The 18,946-nt window shown below is 45.8% G+C and overlaps 2 protein-coding genes across 2 annotated transcripts in view; one reads left to right on the forward strand and one right to left on the reverse strand.

Moving 5' to 3' along the window:
- The window catches only part of fam98b (family with sequence similarity 98 member B), a 549,041-nt gene extending 541,423 nt beyond the window's left edge, over window positions 1–7,618 (forward strand). Inside the window, exon 9 of the transcript XR_014028882.1 lies at window positions 7,410–7,618. The gene's annotated coding sequence lies outside the window, so the exon portion shown is untranslated. The remainder of the gene's footprint in view (window positions 1–7,409) is intronic.
- Window positions 7,619–10,007: 2,389 nt separating this feature from the next.
- The window catches only part of unc79 (unc-79 homolog, NALCN channel complex subunit), a gene marked incomplete at its 5' end in the record, with an annotated part of 70,284 nt that continues 61,345 nt past the window's right edge, over window positions 10,008–18,946 (reverse strand). The window contains 8 exons of the mRNA XM_081394198.1: window positions 10,008–10,474; window positions 12,147–12,188; window positions 12,317–12,394; window positions 13,749–13,949; window positions 14,028–14,211; window positions 14,651–14,826; window positions 18,452–18,541; window positions 18,618–18,695. Of these exons, the coding sequence (XP_081250324.1) occupies window positions 10,286–10,474; window positions 12,147–12,188; window positions 12,317–12,394; window positions 13,749–13,949; window positions 14,028–14,211; window positions 14,651–14,826; window positions 18,452–18,541; window positions 18,618–18,695 (1,038 nt within the window). The 3' untranslated portion in view covers window positions 10,008–10,285. The remainder of the gene's footprint in view (window positions 10,475–12,146; window positions 12,189–12,316; window positions 12,395–13,748; window positions 13,950–14,027; window positions 14,212–14,650; window positions 14,827–18,451; window positions 18,542–18,617; window positions 18,696–18,946) is intronic.

Below are 18,946 nucleotides of genomic sequence, written 5' to 3' on the forward strand. Positions count from 1 at the left end.
GGAGATCTTAATGTGGCTCTATGTGCAAAATATCAGTGATAAAAAAACAAATGTGGGTCACTTTCATACAGCTGATACTTGTATTTAAAGTTGAATATCTGAAGAACAATTAATGTTGAAACTAGACCTATCTCTTGAAACCCTCTATCAAACAGTTGCATAGAACATACACTACCTGGAAATGGTCAAGTTGAGGCACATTAACTAGCTCTCAATAGTGTATTCATTATTATTAATAATATTATTATCATTATTAGATTCTGTATTTGAATCAGTTTCAGTAATATTTGTAAGAAGGTATTTTGCTTATTTGAACTGTATCGTTTCGACATGATTCACGTCTCTTACGGCAGTGCTCTCTCCACACGCGTTTACAACGAGCCAAGATTTGCCTCTCATGGATTGTTTAAGTATTAGAATTTCCTCTTGTTATAAAATGTGAAGTATAATCTATTACAACTGTTGTGTATTTGTGTTTTTTTTTGTGTGTGATTTTGCAAAAGTGCAAGTTGTAGTTGATTTTCATGTTTGCATTGTTTGAGTAATTTGTTCACACCTGTTCTATGTTATGTTGATGTGTATTTAAGCCCTGTGTTTGTTCTGTTTATTGTCTGATATCATGTATTAACGTTGTTCTTTTGCTTTGTTTAATATCCTGAAACTCTTTGTTATTTTGATTTAGTGTTAAATAAATGTTACTGCTGCGATGTTGCCTTCTCTCATTAAACCATCTTCTCTCGTAGGGGAATTGCTTCCTCCAGGAGTACACAGGACTTCTTGGATCTCTAAGGGAAATGATTAAAAAAGCCTGCACACTCTATCAATAAAAAGAAGGACAAAAAAGATAAAATCACTGTTTTAATGGCAAACGTTTCATCACATGTGACCTTTCGCAATGGCAAGTTGACAATAGGCTTGATGGACTTGAATCGAGCTGTCTGCTCTCTCATCGCTCTCGCGGTACTGTGATGTCATACCCCGACCATTCTGTGCAGCGCCGATTCAAGTCCAACCAGCCCAACGCTTAGTCCAGGAGCCATCTTAAGACGTCACATGATTACATGGATCACATGGTCAACCAAACTGGGGTATGTTAACAACCAAAAATATGTACATTTTTAAACAGAATTTCACATAAAATGAACTCAATACACAATCAAGTAAATATTCAATGATAATACATTTTAAAAAATGTCAAAAAATAAACGTGCTGGATCACAAAATATTGTGTTTCCTAACAGCCCATAGTAAAAAAAGAAGGGGATATAAACAATTACACAACATTTTTGTCCTTTAAAAGTAAAAGAAAAAATGTGTCCTTTATTGATGGTGTGTGCAGGCTTTTTTTGAATAATTCCCTTGGAGTTCTTTGGTCTACGGACCTCATATGGACAGTGTTTAAGGTGTGGTGAGTTTTGGGCCATTTTTCAGTCTTCTTGGATCTCTACCATCTAGTCCACTACGACAATGACAGTCTGTGTGTGTTTTTCCGGGCAGGACTCAACATGGAACGAGAGCATGCCTGTCCAGAGACTGTCCTCGTGGGACGCTAATGAAGTTTATCGACTGGGTATTATCGCAGTGCGGATCCCCCTTCACCATTGGCGAGGAGGATTCATCAACATGATTCTTGACTGATCGCCCACCCCATCAGAACTAATACCAGAGCCCACCGCAGACTAGGAGCCTGAGCCGCCCACAATCCCAGCACCAGAGCCAATGCCCGAGCCACAGATCGACCCGGAGCCGGAGCCCAGCAAACTGTTTGACCGGGTGCGTGAGCTGGCAACATCGTCCTTCCCCGTGGGAGTGTGGGTGGAGTACGAGGGGATTCAGTGTCGTCTCTGCCTGGGTCTCTACCTCCATCTGCTCCACCTCAGTCAGCCGTCCCCCTGGCTTCACCATGGCCTCTCCCTCCCTGGACTCCTGGCTCTCCCGCTCCGGCTCCTCCCGCCTTCATCTTCACCCTTGATTGAGTGTTACTGCTGCGGTTAGAGGCACTGCTAAGGGGTGTATTTAATCACCTCAAGTGTTGAAACATTTCGGGCTTTCACACTTGCAATTTTTAACCCTGGGCTAAAAGCAGGGTTAGATCTATGATAACCCAGGGTCAAGCACAGTGCTTCATTCCTGATGATGTTCCTGAAGAACTGCCCAACATAAAGCAGTGGATGTCAAAAATGAAATAGAGGTATTGCACAAGCTAAATTACCAGTTCTTGTATATTTAGACAAGATGATGAGTTACTCTTTTTATGTGAATAAATAAAGGTACATTTCTAGTTTCAACATTAATTGTTCTTCAGATATTCCTCTTTAAATACAATAAGTATGCAAAGCAAAGTGACCACATTTAGATTTTTTGACCATTGATACTGGGTGAAATGCAACTCTTTGCACATTCCCATATCTCTGTGATTGAACCTATCTAAGGGGGTATTAAGATATCTTTAATACATGAGTACCTTGCATGCTGAATTTGTAAAAGAAAAGAAAAATGCTTTTTCACATTTTTGAACTGTCACCATTGGTGTAGAATGCAACAAGGATTGCTAAAGTCAACAGATTTGTGCAGTACTGAGGGATCCTAAGATCCAAGGCAGAGCTGATGACTTGGAAGCACAAGGCAGATCCAAACAGCAGGGTAGAACCACTGGAGGACCCGAGCGGAGGAGAAGGGAGAGGGACAACTTGGAACTGGACGGGGTCAGTGGAGACTGTAGACGATTAACGATTACATCATCTAGCTCATCAAATAATACTTCAGTGAGGACCAGCTCATTGAGCGGCCCTCAGCAATGGGAGTGTGAGCGGGGCTCCAGTCGATCCCCTCGAACTCCACTAGTGATGCCTCGATGCTGCTGCCGGCTCATGCACCCGTTCAGTCTCCACAATGGGCTCAGGCTCCGGGACGAAACTGACCTCTGGCAAATACTCTGGGTTTAGCCTCTTGGTGAGCTTCGAGACTGTGTTGGGCTCTGGGCTTAAGACCTGGCTGAAGTTCTGTAGCGGGCATGGCTGAAGTCTGGCCGGGATCTCGGTCTCTCTGCTGGTAAATAAATAGAGCAAGATGAATCGCACTTTGGCAATTGTGTTTTTTATGTGCGCTGAAAAAAAGAGGATGAAGCGAAAGAGGAGAATAAGGACGCGGTCATGGCTAGGGAAGAGGCCAGCTTGGCATGACAACTTGCAAACAGAGCTTGAGGTAAGAAAATGTCATGTTGATCAATACGCCATTTCATGTTGCATTTTTATTGGCTAGTCAGTAGACGGAGGTCGTAGCAGCAAACACTGAGATGATCATGATAAACTTCTGACATTGACAGAAAATTATCACAGGCTATCTTTGGTCACAAGACGATCTTTGAGCCTCTCTCACTGTACGACACTGTGGGACCAGCGTTTAGAAGACATGACCACAGACATCCCCACGACTGATCATATTTCGACTGGGACAGGCCACAATCATACACTGTGCCGTGCATAAATCCGTTCTGAGTTCTGTCACTGGTTGCATGTAGTAAAATCCACAAAGATGATGAGTGATGCAGAATGAAGGTTAAAGAGAATTTCAATAAATAACAGAAACATGAAACACACTACATAATAACCACTAACAATGCAGAACATAGATCTGAGGGAACAGATGGCTTTAATACACTGGGAATGATCATTAACGAAACAGGAAACAGGTGTGCACTAATCAGGAGAAACCATAGTAACCAACAATGAACTAGAACTCAGGCAAAGACAAAAGCCAGCACATAGAAAGTAAACAACAAGATAATGAAACTAAACATGACATGACCATGACAATTACTCCGTAAACATTCATCTATGGCTTCCTTCATTATATATTTCTTTCGTTGGAACGAATATTTTTCGCCAGGACCTTCTGGTTGACATGGAATGACCTTTGGGTGTCCATATGATTAAAAATGACTGAATCTGATCTACAAAATCATATGAAAGTGAAGTTAAAGTCTGACTGGATTTGCAGCATGACTCCAGCATGAGCCGTCCTCTCGGTGTCCTCCAGCAGACTTCAAACGCTGCTCTCCAACAGCTGGGATATAAAAGATTGATTAAGTCTGTGAAGTGTCGTGTCACCACCTGCCACATCTATTATTGAGGAGCCCGCGCGCTGCCGAAACAGTGGGTCGTCCCGAGGGCTTCTGGGGACCCCAGGGTCATGTGACAGATCCAGTATCAATCTTAAAGCCAGAATTAGTGAAGCCGGTAATGCGTTAGAGAATATTCATAAATGCTCCGTTAACTCTCGGACTGCCTTATTCAGTTTAAGATTATTCATTGACTTCATTCCACTAAAACTAACTTTAAGATGTTTCCCCAATATGTGATAAATGTCAGACAGAGGAAGCCACTATCCTGCATAGTTATTCTCTTTGCTCTAAGCTAATTCCATTCTGGACTAATATTTTTCAAATTCTGTCAGAAATGTTAGATGTTGAATGTTGAATTAGAGCCTGATCCACTTGTGGTGATATCTGATCTCAGATCACCTCACTTCTTTTCAAAAATCTCAACCTATGGATTATTGTAGGGGCGCGGCTCGATTCAGGCGACCCGGTAGCAGGTGTCTGCATCTGTTTGTTGTCCGTAGCCTATATTGTTTACGTTTTTATGTTTAAACTACAACGTTTTTATTTATTTATTATTACTTCAGTTTGTGTACGGGTGTTCTGCCGCGCTTATCTGCCCAACAATGGAGATATTCTTCTTCCTACTTCTGACAATCGTGCTGAACATCGCTCGGGGTTTGTTTGTGAAGCCAGACAGGATCCAATACACACGGGACTTTCTCCTGGGATTTAAATCAAGCAATTATGTGGTGGACCTAGATGCAACTCGGCTATTAAGTCACGGGGAGTTTGATTGTTTTGACTTTTTAGTCGGTGACAATGCTCCGATACAAAGTTTTAGGCGTCCGGTTACACCTGGTAAACAAATCAGGAAGAGAGGGAAACGGGGCGGAGTGCGGCAACGACTAAGAAAACTAATGGTAAAGAAACGTCTTCCCCTACCAACGATACTGCTGGCTAATGTCCAGTCCTTAAGGAATAAGACTGATGAACTGCAAACGTGTGTGGCCTCTTTGCACAAGTTCAGGGACGCTTGTGTGATGGCTTTCACTGAGACGGGGCTGTCTGACACTGACCTGGATTCTACCGTGAACATTGATGGTTATGGGGTTCCGATCCGTTTGGACCGTGACCCGGAGGTGACGAGGAAGCGTCACGGCGGGGGTGTTTGCCTGTACATCAATCCAAAGTGGTGCAACAGCGCCACTGCGCGCGAACGGATTTGTTTACCGGACATCGAGCTGTTGTCGGTGTCTCTTAGACCATCTATCTGCCTAGGGAATTCCCCCAAATATTTCTGACAGTAGTGTACATCCACCCCAGGGCAGATACAAGATCCGCTTCTGATGTCATCTTTTCAGTAGCTCAAAAACTACAATCTATCTCTGCTGATGCCCCGTGCTTCTTTCTTGGTGATTTTAATCATGTCAACTGTAAAAAGTCGCCGAGCAGTTTCACCCAGTACGTCACCTGTCCCACTCGGGGGAACAGACTATTGGATCTCTGCTATGGCTCTATCAAGGGAGCCTATAAGTCTGTTGCAGGTCCTCCTATAGGATTTTCTGACCATAATGTGGTGCATCTTCTCCCCACATACAGACCTGTGCTACACAGAGACAAAGTGCAGGCACGTGTGGTACAGGTGTGGAACGAGGAGAGCACTGTGGCCCTACAGGGCTGTTTTGACTGTATCGACTGGTCTGTTTTTCAAGACTCATCCAACAACATTGATGAACTGACTGATGCAGTATGCAGTTACATCTCTTTCTGTGTGGACAGTGTGATCCCAACTAAGACAGTTGTTTCCTATCCTAATAATAAGCCCTGGATATCTAAAGAACTGAAACATCTGTTAAGGGAAAAGAGGACTGTTTTTAATAGTGGTGACAAAAGTGCATATGCTGCAGTTAGGAAGGTTGTGCGAGCTGAAATAGTAAAGGCTAAACTTCAGTATAAAAGGAAAATTGAGTCTAAATTCAGTGAGTCTGATCTCAGATCTGTGTGGAATGGCATGAAACTAATGACAGGTCTACACAAAGGCACTAGCACTGTGAACTTAAATGGTTTTGATTCTGATGAGCAGCTAGCAAATGAATTAAATAGTTTTTATATGAGATTTTCTAACAGTGATTTTAGTGAAAAAAATCAGTCATGTGTGATAATTTGGTTAGTGATTGTATTCTTGATTTTGATGTATTTAAGGTCAAATCATTATTTAATCAAACTAATGTTAGGAAAAGTCCTGGCCCTGACAACATCAGTGGTCGAGTCCTTAAGTCTTGTGCTGGTCAGTTAAGTGAGATCTTTAAAGTGATTTTCACTCAATCACTCCAGATGCAAACAGTGCCAAAGATTTGGAAACATTCTACAATTATTCCTGTGGCTAAGTGTAAGAACCCCAAGGTCTTAAATGACTTTCGACCTGTAGCTCTCACCTCATTGGTGATGAAGACTTTTGAGAAGTTGATTAAGCAGGAGTTACTGAAGCAGTGAGACCCTCTCCAGTCTGCTTACAGGGCTAGTAGAGGTGTTGAGGATGCAGTACTTACATTGTTAAATTCCCTTTATCAACATCTGGAATCCTCCTTTTCATTGATTTTCTTCAGCTTTTAATACCATTCAGCCCTTCTTGTTGGCTGAGAAACTTCAGTCTCTTTTTAACTTGAACTCTACTTTAATTGGCTGGATCCTGGATTTTCCTGGAACAGGTCGCAGTGTGTTAGGGTAAATGGTGTTTCATCCTCAAAAGCCCTTACCTCCACAGGCTCTCCTCAGGGCTGTGTTCTTTCACATTTGCTTTTTATTCTATATACGAATGACTGTAGGAGTAAGCATGAGAATAGGCACTGTGTGAAATTTATATTCTTTTATTCCTGTGGCTAATAGGAACCTGAATTCACTTAGGTGATATCTTATGTAATTTTGTTACAAGATTCGGGCGTCTGTCTTGTTCATTTTGTTTTGCTTTGTTTTGTTCGTTTTGTTTTCAGGGGATTGTGGGTAAATACTCCACATTGTCCTGTGTGTGTTGTGCCCAGCCGAGGGTGCTGACGACTCCACCAACACACTGTAGTTCCACATCTCCATGATGAGTAAATGATGACAGAATTTTCATTTTAGGGTGAATTATCTCTTTAAAAAGGTGGTGATGCAGGTTTGGCGTCCTTCATGTGTCCAACTCTGTTACACACCAGTCAACTACACCACCTCGCTTAAGCCTTTTCACTGCCATCTTTACACATGAATGTTTTAGAGAAAGTGTGTATCTTCAGCAAATAGTTATTTTATCTCTCATTTAAAGGGATAGTTCACCCAAAAATGAACATTAGCCCATGATTTACTCTCCCTCAAGCCATCCTAGGTGTGTATGACATTCTTCTTTCAGACGAACACACTCGCACAATTTACACACAATTTATATTAAATTGTCCTGGCTCTTCCAAGCCTGATGATGGCAGTGAATGACTGTTTGACTTTGGAAGTCCATTAAAGCGCATCTATCCATGATTAGAGTGCTCGACACGGCTCTGCGGGGGTTAATAAAGGTCTGAAGTGAAGTGTAAGAAGAATATCCATAAACTTTATTGACTAAAATACTAATCCGATAAGCTTCTGTCAGACGGCCGAACGCACCGATTTATGCCAAAAGAGTAACATTTGAACTTGACGCTCAGCGTGATGACGAACGGGGTCGCCCAGCGCTGTGTGTTTGCACCGCGAGAGGCGTCCAGTGCCGTCCAGTGCCGTCATTACGTCATGCGTCAAGAGCCAGGACAGTTTTAATATAACACTGAGTGTCTTCGTCTGTAAGAAGAGTGTCATATACACCTAGGATGGCTTCAGGGTGAGTAAATCATGGGCTAATTTTCATTTTTAGGTGAACTATCCCTTTAAAAAGAGCCGTGATAATGCTAAAGGAAGGAGTTAGTGCTGTTTAAATAGTTTAAGATGAAGTTTAGTGTCCCACCGCAGTGTTTCACAGTTCCTGCAGTTCTTCTGAACCCACAGAGGATGTTTAATTAGCAATCGCTCAAGGAAATGATATTCTGTCCAATGAAACTGCGCTGCTGTTTATGTAACGTTGTGTTTGATGGCCGTGTAATGTGCTAGCATGGCTTTGATGTCATGCAGAACTGTGTGCTTTTCCTTCAGGGAGCGACTGTACAGAACAAAGACTCCTCCGACTGGATTCAGGCTCACTGGAGAAACATAAAGACCACAGAGGCACTGAAACAGGACAGAAATAGACCCAGCATCATGTAGTGGAGGAGCGCTCAATACCCAGCGGTGTAGAGACCATCTGCAGAACGACTGAGGAACTCACTGCGCGTTCTCTGATACGGCTAGTTCTTTAGCATGCCTGTATTGTCTCAGGTCAGCGGCAGCTAATTCTAAAACTGCTCTGTACTTTTGTTATTGTCGCGTACAGGACACCACTGAAGAAAGAGAAGAGCGGGACAGGTGTGCAGAAGATGAGCTCCTTCATGAAGGCCAGTAACGCTGTGGTCTAACCGTGTGGAAGAGCTCGAGTGATGCTGATCCTGAGCCAAGAAAAAACACGTTTAAATGATAAACTTAAAGGGTAAAGCCCATTGTGGAGCGAGTGAGAGTAATGTTCAGCACTCTTCAGCTCCTGATGAACAGATTCCAGTCTGTCGTCTCCCTCAAGGCTACAACACTACATGCGTGACTAATATACCATGTAAACTATAGTAATTGAAGGCACAATGGACATTTGATCAGATCGAAAGCTCTTGATAATTCCCATCGTGTTTCTCCAGTGTTCTGAGCTGATGATGATGCAGGAGTTAATATGAGCCATGAAGGTCATGATAAAGGTCATGAGGTCAGACCTGTGGACATCAGTGGATCTGGATGTGTTGTTCTTCTGTGCCCTGAAAAATTCAAGTATCCAGAAGTCAAAATGTATTATATGAATAAATGATGAATGAGAAATCTGCCTTCATGACTGTTATTCACTCATATAGAGTCCTTGCATATGTTTCTAGAAAACATCATTTTGTGTCATCTGTGAAAGGCTGTATGGTTAATGGAAATTAAAGAACTTACAATATTGAACACCACATCCAACAATCCTATTCCTGGATAAATCGACTAATGAAGGGTTAATGGGACTTGTAAAAATACACGTTAGGGTCTAAAATGAACCTATTTCAGCTTTGAATTTGCACAAGATACTGAAAAACATTAAGTTGTGGCCCAGTTATGAGCAGTCTCATGTTGTGTGGTGTAATGCCGTCATTTTAAGGTCAGTCCAGTCACAGTGTGCGTCTCACACCTCGTACTTCTCACTGACCTCACGCTGTTTTTTTACTCATTTCATTTGTCGAAACTTCCATTCTAGAATAACACGTGTTCTCTGCTGTCAGGAACATGGGTTACAGTTGTTTTATTGGTCGGGCGTCCTGTATCCACAGTTTTCAGTGTTTCAGCCATCAAGAATGAGAAAGAGTCTTTATTCTCATTTAAGAGTGCGTTTGCAAATATAATCTTTAAGCTAATAAGGTTAAGTGTATTCGGCAGAGGAGGGTCTCGAGGAAGCAGCTTCAGCTGGAGCTCAGATATACTGCACTACTAATGCTTGGATGATGAGTCTGGTGTAAGATGCCTGAATTATGTTGGTGGAGTTGGGGAGGTGGAGGGACGCCAGAGCAAGGTGAGCGTCTGCTTATATGATCCCACAGTTAACTGACAGGTCGGATGGGTTCACGGTTCACTTTACTTACATTAGTCGCACACGTGATACTAGTACATCTGAAATTTAAACATGTTTAGTCAATTTTGAATGCTTCAGATTTATTTTCTCATCACAAACTGTTTGAAGCATTTGATCAAGTAAAAGAATACTTGTGTTTCAGTTTAACACAAAGACAAAATTCAAGGTCATGTTTTTAAAAAACTCTTGAATTGTTTATTTTGGTTTGAAATATGCATACTATTGATAATGCGAAAAACTCTTCCTGCTTGTCACAGACTAACTTTCTTCTCTATACATGATTTCTGTAATGCATAAAGAGCAGTATGCAGTCACACACACATGATGAAGAGCAGTATGCAGTCACACACACATGATGAAGAGCAGTATGCAGTCACACACACACCCGGAAGACCACTGCGCTCAGTGAACGTTGAGCTGAAGCTCATGATGAAACACACAACAGGTCACATGGGGTAAAACTGGGACGCCGCCTCCGACGACTGGATCTCCACCTGGGCCATTTTAAACTGCGTGCACTGAAGCCACTTGCGCAGAGCGAGAGGAAAGGATCCGGGTCCGGGGTTCTGGAGACACTGGTGGTTCACCCGGTTCTGAATGGCTTGCAGACGCAGCTGGAGACCCGCGGACAGATGCTGTAGACACACAGGGCGGTTAGTGTCTAAAGGTCATGATACACAGGCCAACTTTTTGAACAATATTGCCGTTAACGGGCAACCAGGAGAGACACAGCCCATGACCGATCTAAAGCATCCAGATAGAAATTCGTTGCCCATTCTCAACAGGAAAGTGCCCGAGCAACATCGTTCAAAAAAGTTGCCCAGTGTATCATCACCTTCAGGGTGTGCTCACACTAGAGCCCTGGAGCGGTTGTCGCACCAAGCATACCGCACAAGTCCTGAATAGTGAAGCCAAAGCGTCTCGATCGCCCCCTGGTGGCTGGTCCCAGTATAGCTCATAAACCCATAGTCTCGATCGCCCCCGGTGGCTGGTCCCAGTATAGCTCATAAACCCATAGTCTCGATCGCCCCCGGTGGCTGGTCCCAGTATAGCTCATAAACCCAGAGTCTCGATCGCCCCCCGGTGGCTGGTCCCAGTATAGCTCATAAACCCATAGTCTCGATCGCCCCCGGTGGCTGGTCCCAGTATAGCTCATAAACCCAGAGTCTCGATCGCCCCCCGGTGGCTGGTCCCAGTATAGCTCATAAACCCATAGTCTCGATCGCCCCCGGTGGCTGGTCCCAGTATAGCTCATAAACCCATAGTCTCGATCCCCCCCCGGTGGCTGGTCCCAGTATAGCTCATAAACTCATAGTCTCGATCGCCCCCCGGTGGCTGGTCCCAGTATAGCTCATAAACCCATAGTCTCGATCGCCCCCAGATGGCTGGTCCCAGTATAGCTCATAAACCCAGAGTCTCGATCGCCCCCCGGTGGCTGGTCCCAGTATAGCTCATAAACCCATAGTCTCGATCGCCCCCCCGGTGGCTGGTCCCAGTATAGCTCATAAACCCATAGTCTCGATCGCCCCCCGGTGGCTGGTCCCAGTATAGCTCATAAACCCATAGTCTCGATCGCCCCCCCGGTGGCTGGTCCCAGTATAGCTCATAAACCCATAGTCTCGATCCCCCCCCGGTGGCTGGTCCCAGTATAGCTCATAAACTCATAGTCTCGATAGCCCCCCGGTGGCTGGTCCCAGTATAGCTCATAAACCCAGAGTCACGATCACCCCCCCGGTGGCTGGTCCCAGTATAGCTCATATACCCATAGTCTCGATAGCCCCCCGGTGGCTGGTCCCAGTATAGCTCATAAACCCATAGTCTCGATAGCCCCCCGGTGGCTGGTCCCAGTATAGCTCATAAACCCATAGTCTCGATCGCCCCCCGGTGGCTGGTCCCAGTATAGCTCATAAACCCATAGTCTCGATCGCCCCCCGGTGGCTGGTCCCAGTATAGCTCATAAACCCAGAGTCTCGATAGCTTTTACTCGCAAACTACAATTCCTGTCATCAATTAGTTGAGAATCAGACCCATTATAAAGCTGAATATACTCGATTACATTAAATTAATTAAAAAGTGTACTTTCCGAGTAGTAATATAATATGTTTGCTGTCGTAATGATGACAGTAGTAGCTGTTCTGTGCTCCGGCGCGGTTAGCGATCACACTAGCCAAACAAACTAGACTTTGGGGTCAAACGCTCTCGGCTCGGTTCAGTGTGAGACACCCTAACGGGGAGATTTTGAAGTTTACTCTAGAAAGAAAGCAAGAATCACTGCCTGACTTGATAATCAATATGAGGAACACTTACATTTAAATTCGACTGGATCATTGGCAGCCACATGGGAATCAGCTAAACAGAGTGAAGAAGACGTTAAATATAATAAACACCTTAGACTGCATAATGTAGAAGTGCAAATACAGTTTCAAGCACTACAGACCCAATCAGTTTGAGCATGTGTGGTAATATATCCCTCTTACTTTGACAAAGATGGTTGAGTTGCACTCCTGCAAGGCCTCCATTAGACTGATGACATGCAAACACACCATCTCTACCATCTGAAACACACACGAACACCTGCCGCGTCACACTTCTGTCGGTTATGATGGGTCATGATCAGGGTTTGAAATTAACTTTTTCATTCACTGGCCAATTTGGCTACTAAATTTATAACTAATAACTAAAAAAAGTTACCAGCCATTCAGAACTTCTACTAGCCAAAAAAAGAAAAAAGGAAATGAACTGGATTAACTACATCACAACATATATATATTCAAACAAAATCTTGCCATCCAGCATCTCCTCCCTTCATGAACTGTTCATTTTACACTCCGAAAATGAACTGACTCAGCAAATACTCAGTCACACAGGCACAAGAGATATGTCTTTATAAATCTTGAATTCTCTTTTAAATGAAGTTATTTATATAAAAAACAAATATTCTCAGTTTATGTAATCTGTATGAAAAGAGAGAGATGTCAGTCGTTGTCATTTCAGCTCATTATAGCTCATTAAGTGTTAATGTGAACGCCCACGCGCTATTCAAACACAAATGATCAACGCCCACAATCAGCTGGATAACACACACCGCGAGTAATCAGAGTCATGTACTTTAGGTCGTCTTGTGACGCTGTGAGGAATAATCCTGGGAAATTTACCTCAGAAGTGCTGCTTTAGTTTAGTTTCGAGGAGCAGCGGATCCAGCTGAGGATTGTGAATAGTAAGTTCTTTATTCTTCAGTTCTTTTGTTCTAATCGCGATATGCAATAGTGTCTGTAAACCGCAAAAAGTTTCTCAAAAATACAAACATGTACATATATGTTGCTCACATATTATGGTAGCCCTGTTTGTGCTAAATAGAGTGTAATTACACCTTTGCCATTAATATGTTTATAAGCAACTGAAAAAAGCACAAATGTCAGGGCATGTCAGAACATCTCAAGGACCCCAAAAACACCTCAGACCCCAGAGGGTTAAGCCTTTCATGGTTTTTCTACTTCACTATTGCTTCGATGCAAATGAACAAGCGCATTGTTATTTGTTGTGTAGTGCCGTGTGTGTTCAAGAACGCCAGATATGAGCAGATTCTGCGCAATACGCTGTATTTAATATATCATGATGTCTCAAGAGTATTTGCGCTAAATCTGTGCAGATTTGTCTTACACGAACTTCCCCAGCTAAGTGAGGAAATATAATAACGCCAAACTGGCCTGTGATTTGACAGCGTTACCCGCCACTGATGATTTTACCCGCATTTGGCGGGTGTTAATTTCAAACCCTTATCATGAATGATTGTCTTTGCTCATTAGCATGCAGTCTAGAATTAATTGCAAATAGGAGTAATTTTATATCTAATAGTGTCGTATCAAGCCCATTGTACAGATGGTGTGTGTGTGTGAGAGAGAATCGTACCACTCTGTTGTGGGCCATGAGCTGGAGGATGCTGGGAGTTACGCGGCTCCAGAACTCCAGGCCCGTCAGGATGGCCCCCGAGCAGAACTCGTTCTGGTTCTGGTTCTGGCTGGATGGGACGGCCGCCTGCTCGCAGTAGATGGTCCACAGCTGGGCGAACATGAAGGCGTGGAACAGCGAACACATGTGCAGCACTGACGTCTGCACACACACACACACACAGAAGAGCTTCAGACTCACAGACCTGCAGATCCCGCAGCTCAACGATCCGCTTCATACCTTGGATTGCTCCGGGAACCCGATCAGGATGACGATCAGATGGTCCGCGATGTGAGACCCAGCGTCCAGAGGGATGGGCATGCAGCACGAGGAGCCCTGCTGCAAAGCACTGTGGGTAAGAGAGCCCAGCAGCAGCCAGGACAGCTGACGGATGTGCGACACACACTCGATGAACTCTTTGGGTCTAAGGAAGCAGAAGAACAGAGTAAAGAGATGCCGATGCAAACACACACACACACACACACACACACACTCCCACTCACTCACGTCTAGTTCGCTATCTTTGTGGGGACTCTCCATAGACATAATGGTTTTTATACTGTACCAATTGTATATTCTGTCCCCTTACACTAACCCTACCACTAAACCTATCCATCAGACACAACTTTCTGTATTTTACATTTTCAAAAAAACACATTTTATTATGTTTATTAATAATTTTTTTCAGCAAAATCATTAATCAGTTTATTAATCAATTTAATATTAATCAGCAAATAGTCCTCATAAAGTAGAGAATCTCAGGTTTTACTATCCTTGTGGGGACATTTGGTCCTCACAAGTACAGCTAAACATGCCAACACACACACACACACACACACACACACACACACACACAGGTTTACCCCTGCTGCATAGCAGAGGGTGGGTGGTAAAGCCAGGGCAAGTAGCGAGTCACTGCTTTGTTGTCTCTGTGGTTTCCTTTGCTGATCTCCATCGCCGTGATCTGAGCCAGACCGACCTTCAGATTCCCACCAAACGTGTCCTCGTGCAGCGGCTGGCAGCAGGCCTTCATGTGGCTCTGAGACACACACACACACACACACACATCATGCTTTCAGCATTTTACATTCAGGCAGTGGCACACACTTTTATCCCAGGAGGTCTGAGACTTCTCACTAGCAGTTTTCCAGTGGAAAGCCTCGGCTGTGGAGGGGTTCGGTTTGCGAGACACATCTCTCTTTTCTCAACATCAACTTTCACTCTGTCTGAAAACTTGTGTTCTGAAGAACTGAGAAGCAGCTGTTCGTTTGCACCCAGTCCAAACATTTCCCATCAGCAAACACAAAACTACATAAAGGTTTACTTTGAATAAAGGTTTATTTTGTGAACTGTTTCAAAAGAGTTTAACTTGGATATTCTATAAGCTTTTCACTTGTATTTTGCCTCTGTCAACTTTTTTATAGTGTGTTGTAGCCGTTAAAATCAAAATTAGTTTATATTTACAAAATACAATTAAGTTGGTGTCACACTGTGGTTTCCTCAGGAACAGACTGAAGACTCCGATTATATATACAAACTCAAACTTTAATAATAGTACTCTGGAACAAGCTGAAAGGATAGTGGCAGCAGTTCAGGGGCCCAGTGCGAAGCCGACGGCTCGGGAGACCAGGGTGGAGCCGATGGAGAGGGGAGCCATGGTGGAGCCGATGGAGGGAGGGGCCATGGTGGAGGTGATGGAGAGGGGAGCCATGGTAGAGCCGATGGAGGGAGGGGCCATGGTGGAGGTGATGGAGAGGGGGGCCATGGTGGAGCCGATGGAGAGGGGGGCCATGGTGGAGCCGATGGAGAGAGGAGCCATGGTGGAGCCGATGGAGGGAGGGGCCATGGTGGAGGTGATGGAGAGGGGGGCCATGGCGGAGGTGATGGAGAGGGGGGCCATGGTGGAGGTGATGGAGAGGGGGGCCATGGTGGAGGTGATGGAGAGGGGGGCCATGGTGGAGTTGATGGAGAGGGGGGCCATGGTGGAGGTGATGGAGAGGGGGGCCATGGTGGAGGTGATGGAGAGGGGGGCCATGGTGGAGCCGATGGAGGGAGGGGCCATGGTGGAGGTGATGGAGAGGGGGGCCATGGTGGAGGTGATGGAGAGGGGGGCCATGGTGGAGCCGATGGAGAGAGGAGCCATGGTGGAGCCGATGGAGGGAGGGGCCATGGTGGAGGTGATGGAGAGGGGGGCCATGGTGGAGGTGATGGAGAGGGGGGCCATGGTGGAGCCGATGGAGAGAGGGGCCATGGTGGAGCCGATGGAGGGAGGGGCCATGGTGGAGGTGATGGAGAGGGGGGCCATGGTGGAGCCGATGGAGAGGGGGGCCATGGTGGAGCCGATGGAGAGAGGGGCCATGGTGGAGCCGATGGAAAGAGGGGCCATGGTGTAGCCGATGGAGTGAGGAGCCATGGTGGAGCCGATGGAGGGAGGGGCCATGGTGTAGCCGATGGAGGGAGGGGCCATGGTGGAGCCGATGGAGGGAGGGGCCATGGTGGAGCCGATGGAGGGAGGGGCCATGGTGGAGGGGCCATGTTGGAGGTGATGGAGGGAGGAGCCATGGTGGAGCCGATGGAGGGAGGGGCCATGGTGGAGCCGATGGAGAGAGGGGCCATGGTGTAGCCGATGGAGTGAGGAGCCATGGTGGAGCCGATGGAGGGAGGGGCCATGGTGTAGCCGATGGAGGGAGGGGCCATGGTGGAGCCGATGGAGGGAGGGGCCATGGTGTAGCCGATGGAGGGAGGGGCCATGGTGTAGCCGATGGAGGGAGGGGCCATGGTGTAGCCGATGGAGGGAGGGGCCATGGTGGAGCCGATGGAGGGAGGGGCCATGGTGTAGCCGATGGAGGGAGGGGCCATGGTGGAGCCAATGGAGGGAGGGGCCATGGTGGAGGGGCCATGTTGGAGGTGATGGAGGGAGGAGCCATGGTGGAGCCGATGGAGTGAGGAGCCATGGTGGAGCCGATGGAGGGAGGGGCCATGATGGAGCCAATGGAGAGAAGGGCCATGGTGGAGCCGATGGAGGGAGGGGCCATGATGGAGCCAATGGAGAGAAGGGCCATGGTGGAGTTGGAGAGATAGAGGACCACGGTGGAGCTGGAGGGAGTGAGGAGTCCAACGGAGCCAGAGGGACGAAGGGACGAGGCGAAGCCGGAGGAGTGTAGTCCTGAGGCGAGGGCAGGTCGACGAACGACCAATGCGAAGCCAGAGGGATGAGGGAGCCTGGACTGATGGGCCACGGTGGAGATGAGGGAGGTGGGAGCCAAGGTGGAGTTAATGGACCGACGGGCCGAGGTGGAGACCGGGGATCCACCGACCATGATGGAGCTGGAGACTGGCAGACCCGCAGCAAGCCCACATCACTGATGGTGGAATGAGGGTGAGCTGAGGGGCTGATAGGAGGCAGCAGAGTCAGGGATGAGGAATAGATGATGATGATGATGGGAGGAGGTGGGAGAGGAAGGCTGGGTAGGAGTTTGGAGCTGACAGACAGATAAAACATATGATGGAGGAAAACAGGGTATTTCAGTAATCGAAATCTATTAAGTCCAATTCCTCTGGACTCTGGACGAGGACAGGGACAGGAGACTCAGGCGAAGCGGCGGCCATCTTAGCTGAAGGCTCAGAAGCGGCAACTATTTTGGCAGAGTGCTCTGCCGTGGCGGCGACCATGACGGGACGAGACTCTGGAACGGCGGCCATGACGGGACGAGACTCTGGAATGGACTCTGAGAAGGGCTTGGTTCCAGACCGGGACCACACGCTCTCCAGACACCGAATCAAGGTTTCCCTCCAGCCCAGCCCTGTGGTGTCTGGGAGGTTAGTGGGGTGCTGGAAAGTCCCCAATCTGGAACAAGGTCCTCAAGGTGTTATTTTCGAGGGAGCTGGTGATGGCAAGCCGGAGGAATTCCCTCGAAAACTCTAAAAGGCTGTGGCTCTCCTGAGCCACGGTGATGAACATTACCCGTTCATCCATTTGGGTTGGTCTGATCTTCTCTCACACTGTGGTTTCCTCAGGAACAGGACTGAAGACTCCGATTATAGATACAAACTCAAACTTTTATAATCGTACTCTGGAACAAGCTGACAGGCAGGGAAGACACACAACAGAGACTGGATAAAGACTTAAGGGGTGCATCTTAAATAGCAAACAGAAACTAGATAATTAATCATACACAGCTGGGACAAATGAAACCATAGTGATAGTAACCATAGAAACAAAGGAGTGGTGGGAAAAGAACAAAGGAAAAGAGGAACCAATCAAAACACAAACTGAAACTCCAAACATGAATTGACACGGGACAGTTGGTCAGTGAAAACTTAGAAAATGATTTCTTTGTACTTCTGTCAGTTAAATAAAGGTTAAAGAGAATGAACACATCACAGATTCTTGATTTTATTGGATTTTACTAAATGTCTCAACTTTTCTGGATTTGGGGATGGACATCTTACATTTGTACATGACGACTGTGTGTAAACGGACATTTCTCAGGTGACTGACGAGAGACAGCGGAGGCGTAACGCTCTGTTTGAACTGAATTCACTTCTCACTGAAGCTGCAAATGCACATCACACACATTCACAGTGTCAAGCTGCTTTATGAATTACATCATGATTCAGTCCATCACGACAGTGAATGTTTGAGCGCTTGTGTAGAGGAATACCTTTAGTTTAGTCAGCGTGTGCATGTCTGCGATGAAGTCCAGCAACTCGCTCAGATACTGCCTCAAACACTCCATGGCCGCGGTCGTACACTGCGGGACAAACATCCGTCACTAACACACACACACACACACACACACGGCAGATGTGATGAGAGACGAGGCTCACCCCGGGCAGAGCGGTGATCATGTGCTTCTGGATGATGGTGGACTCAGCCAGCCTCGTCCCGATGTCTGAACACACAAACTGAGGACAGCAGAGGACATTACTGACTCGCTCTCACACTGATCTCATCAGCCTGTTTATTTCTAATTTCTTTATTAGATTTTTCTGCAGGGAATATTAAATCAACAGATAATAACACTGATTTTATGAAATTATCTTTCCACACTGTTAATACCCCAATAAGAACCTCCCTCAAATAAACAACCTACAGCTTCCAATAAGGAAAGAAAAGAAAAACAACAACGCAATACTGATATCTTAACAAACAAAAC

Source organism: Scardinius erythrophthalmus, assembly GCF_964197995.2.
Source record: "Scardinius erythrophthalmus genome assembly, chromosome: 19".
Lineage (NCBI taxonomy): Eukaryota > Metazoa > Chordata > Actinopteri > Cypriniformes > Leuciscidae > Scardinius > Scardinius erythrophthalmus.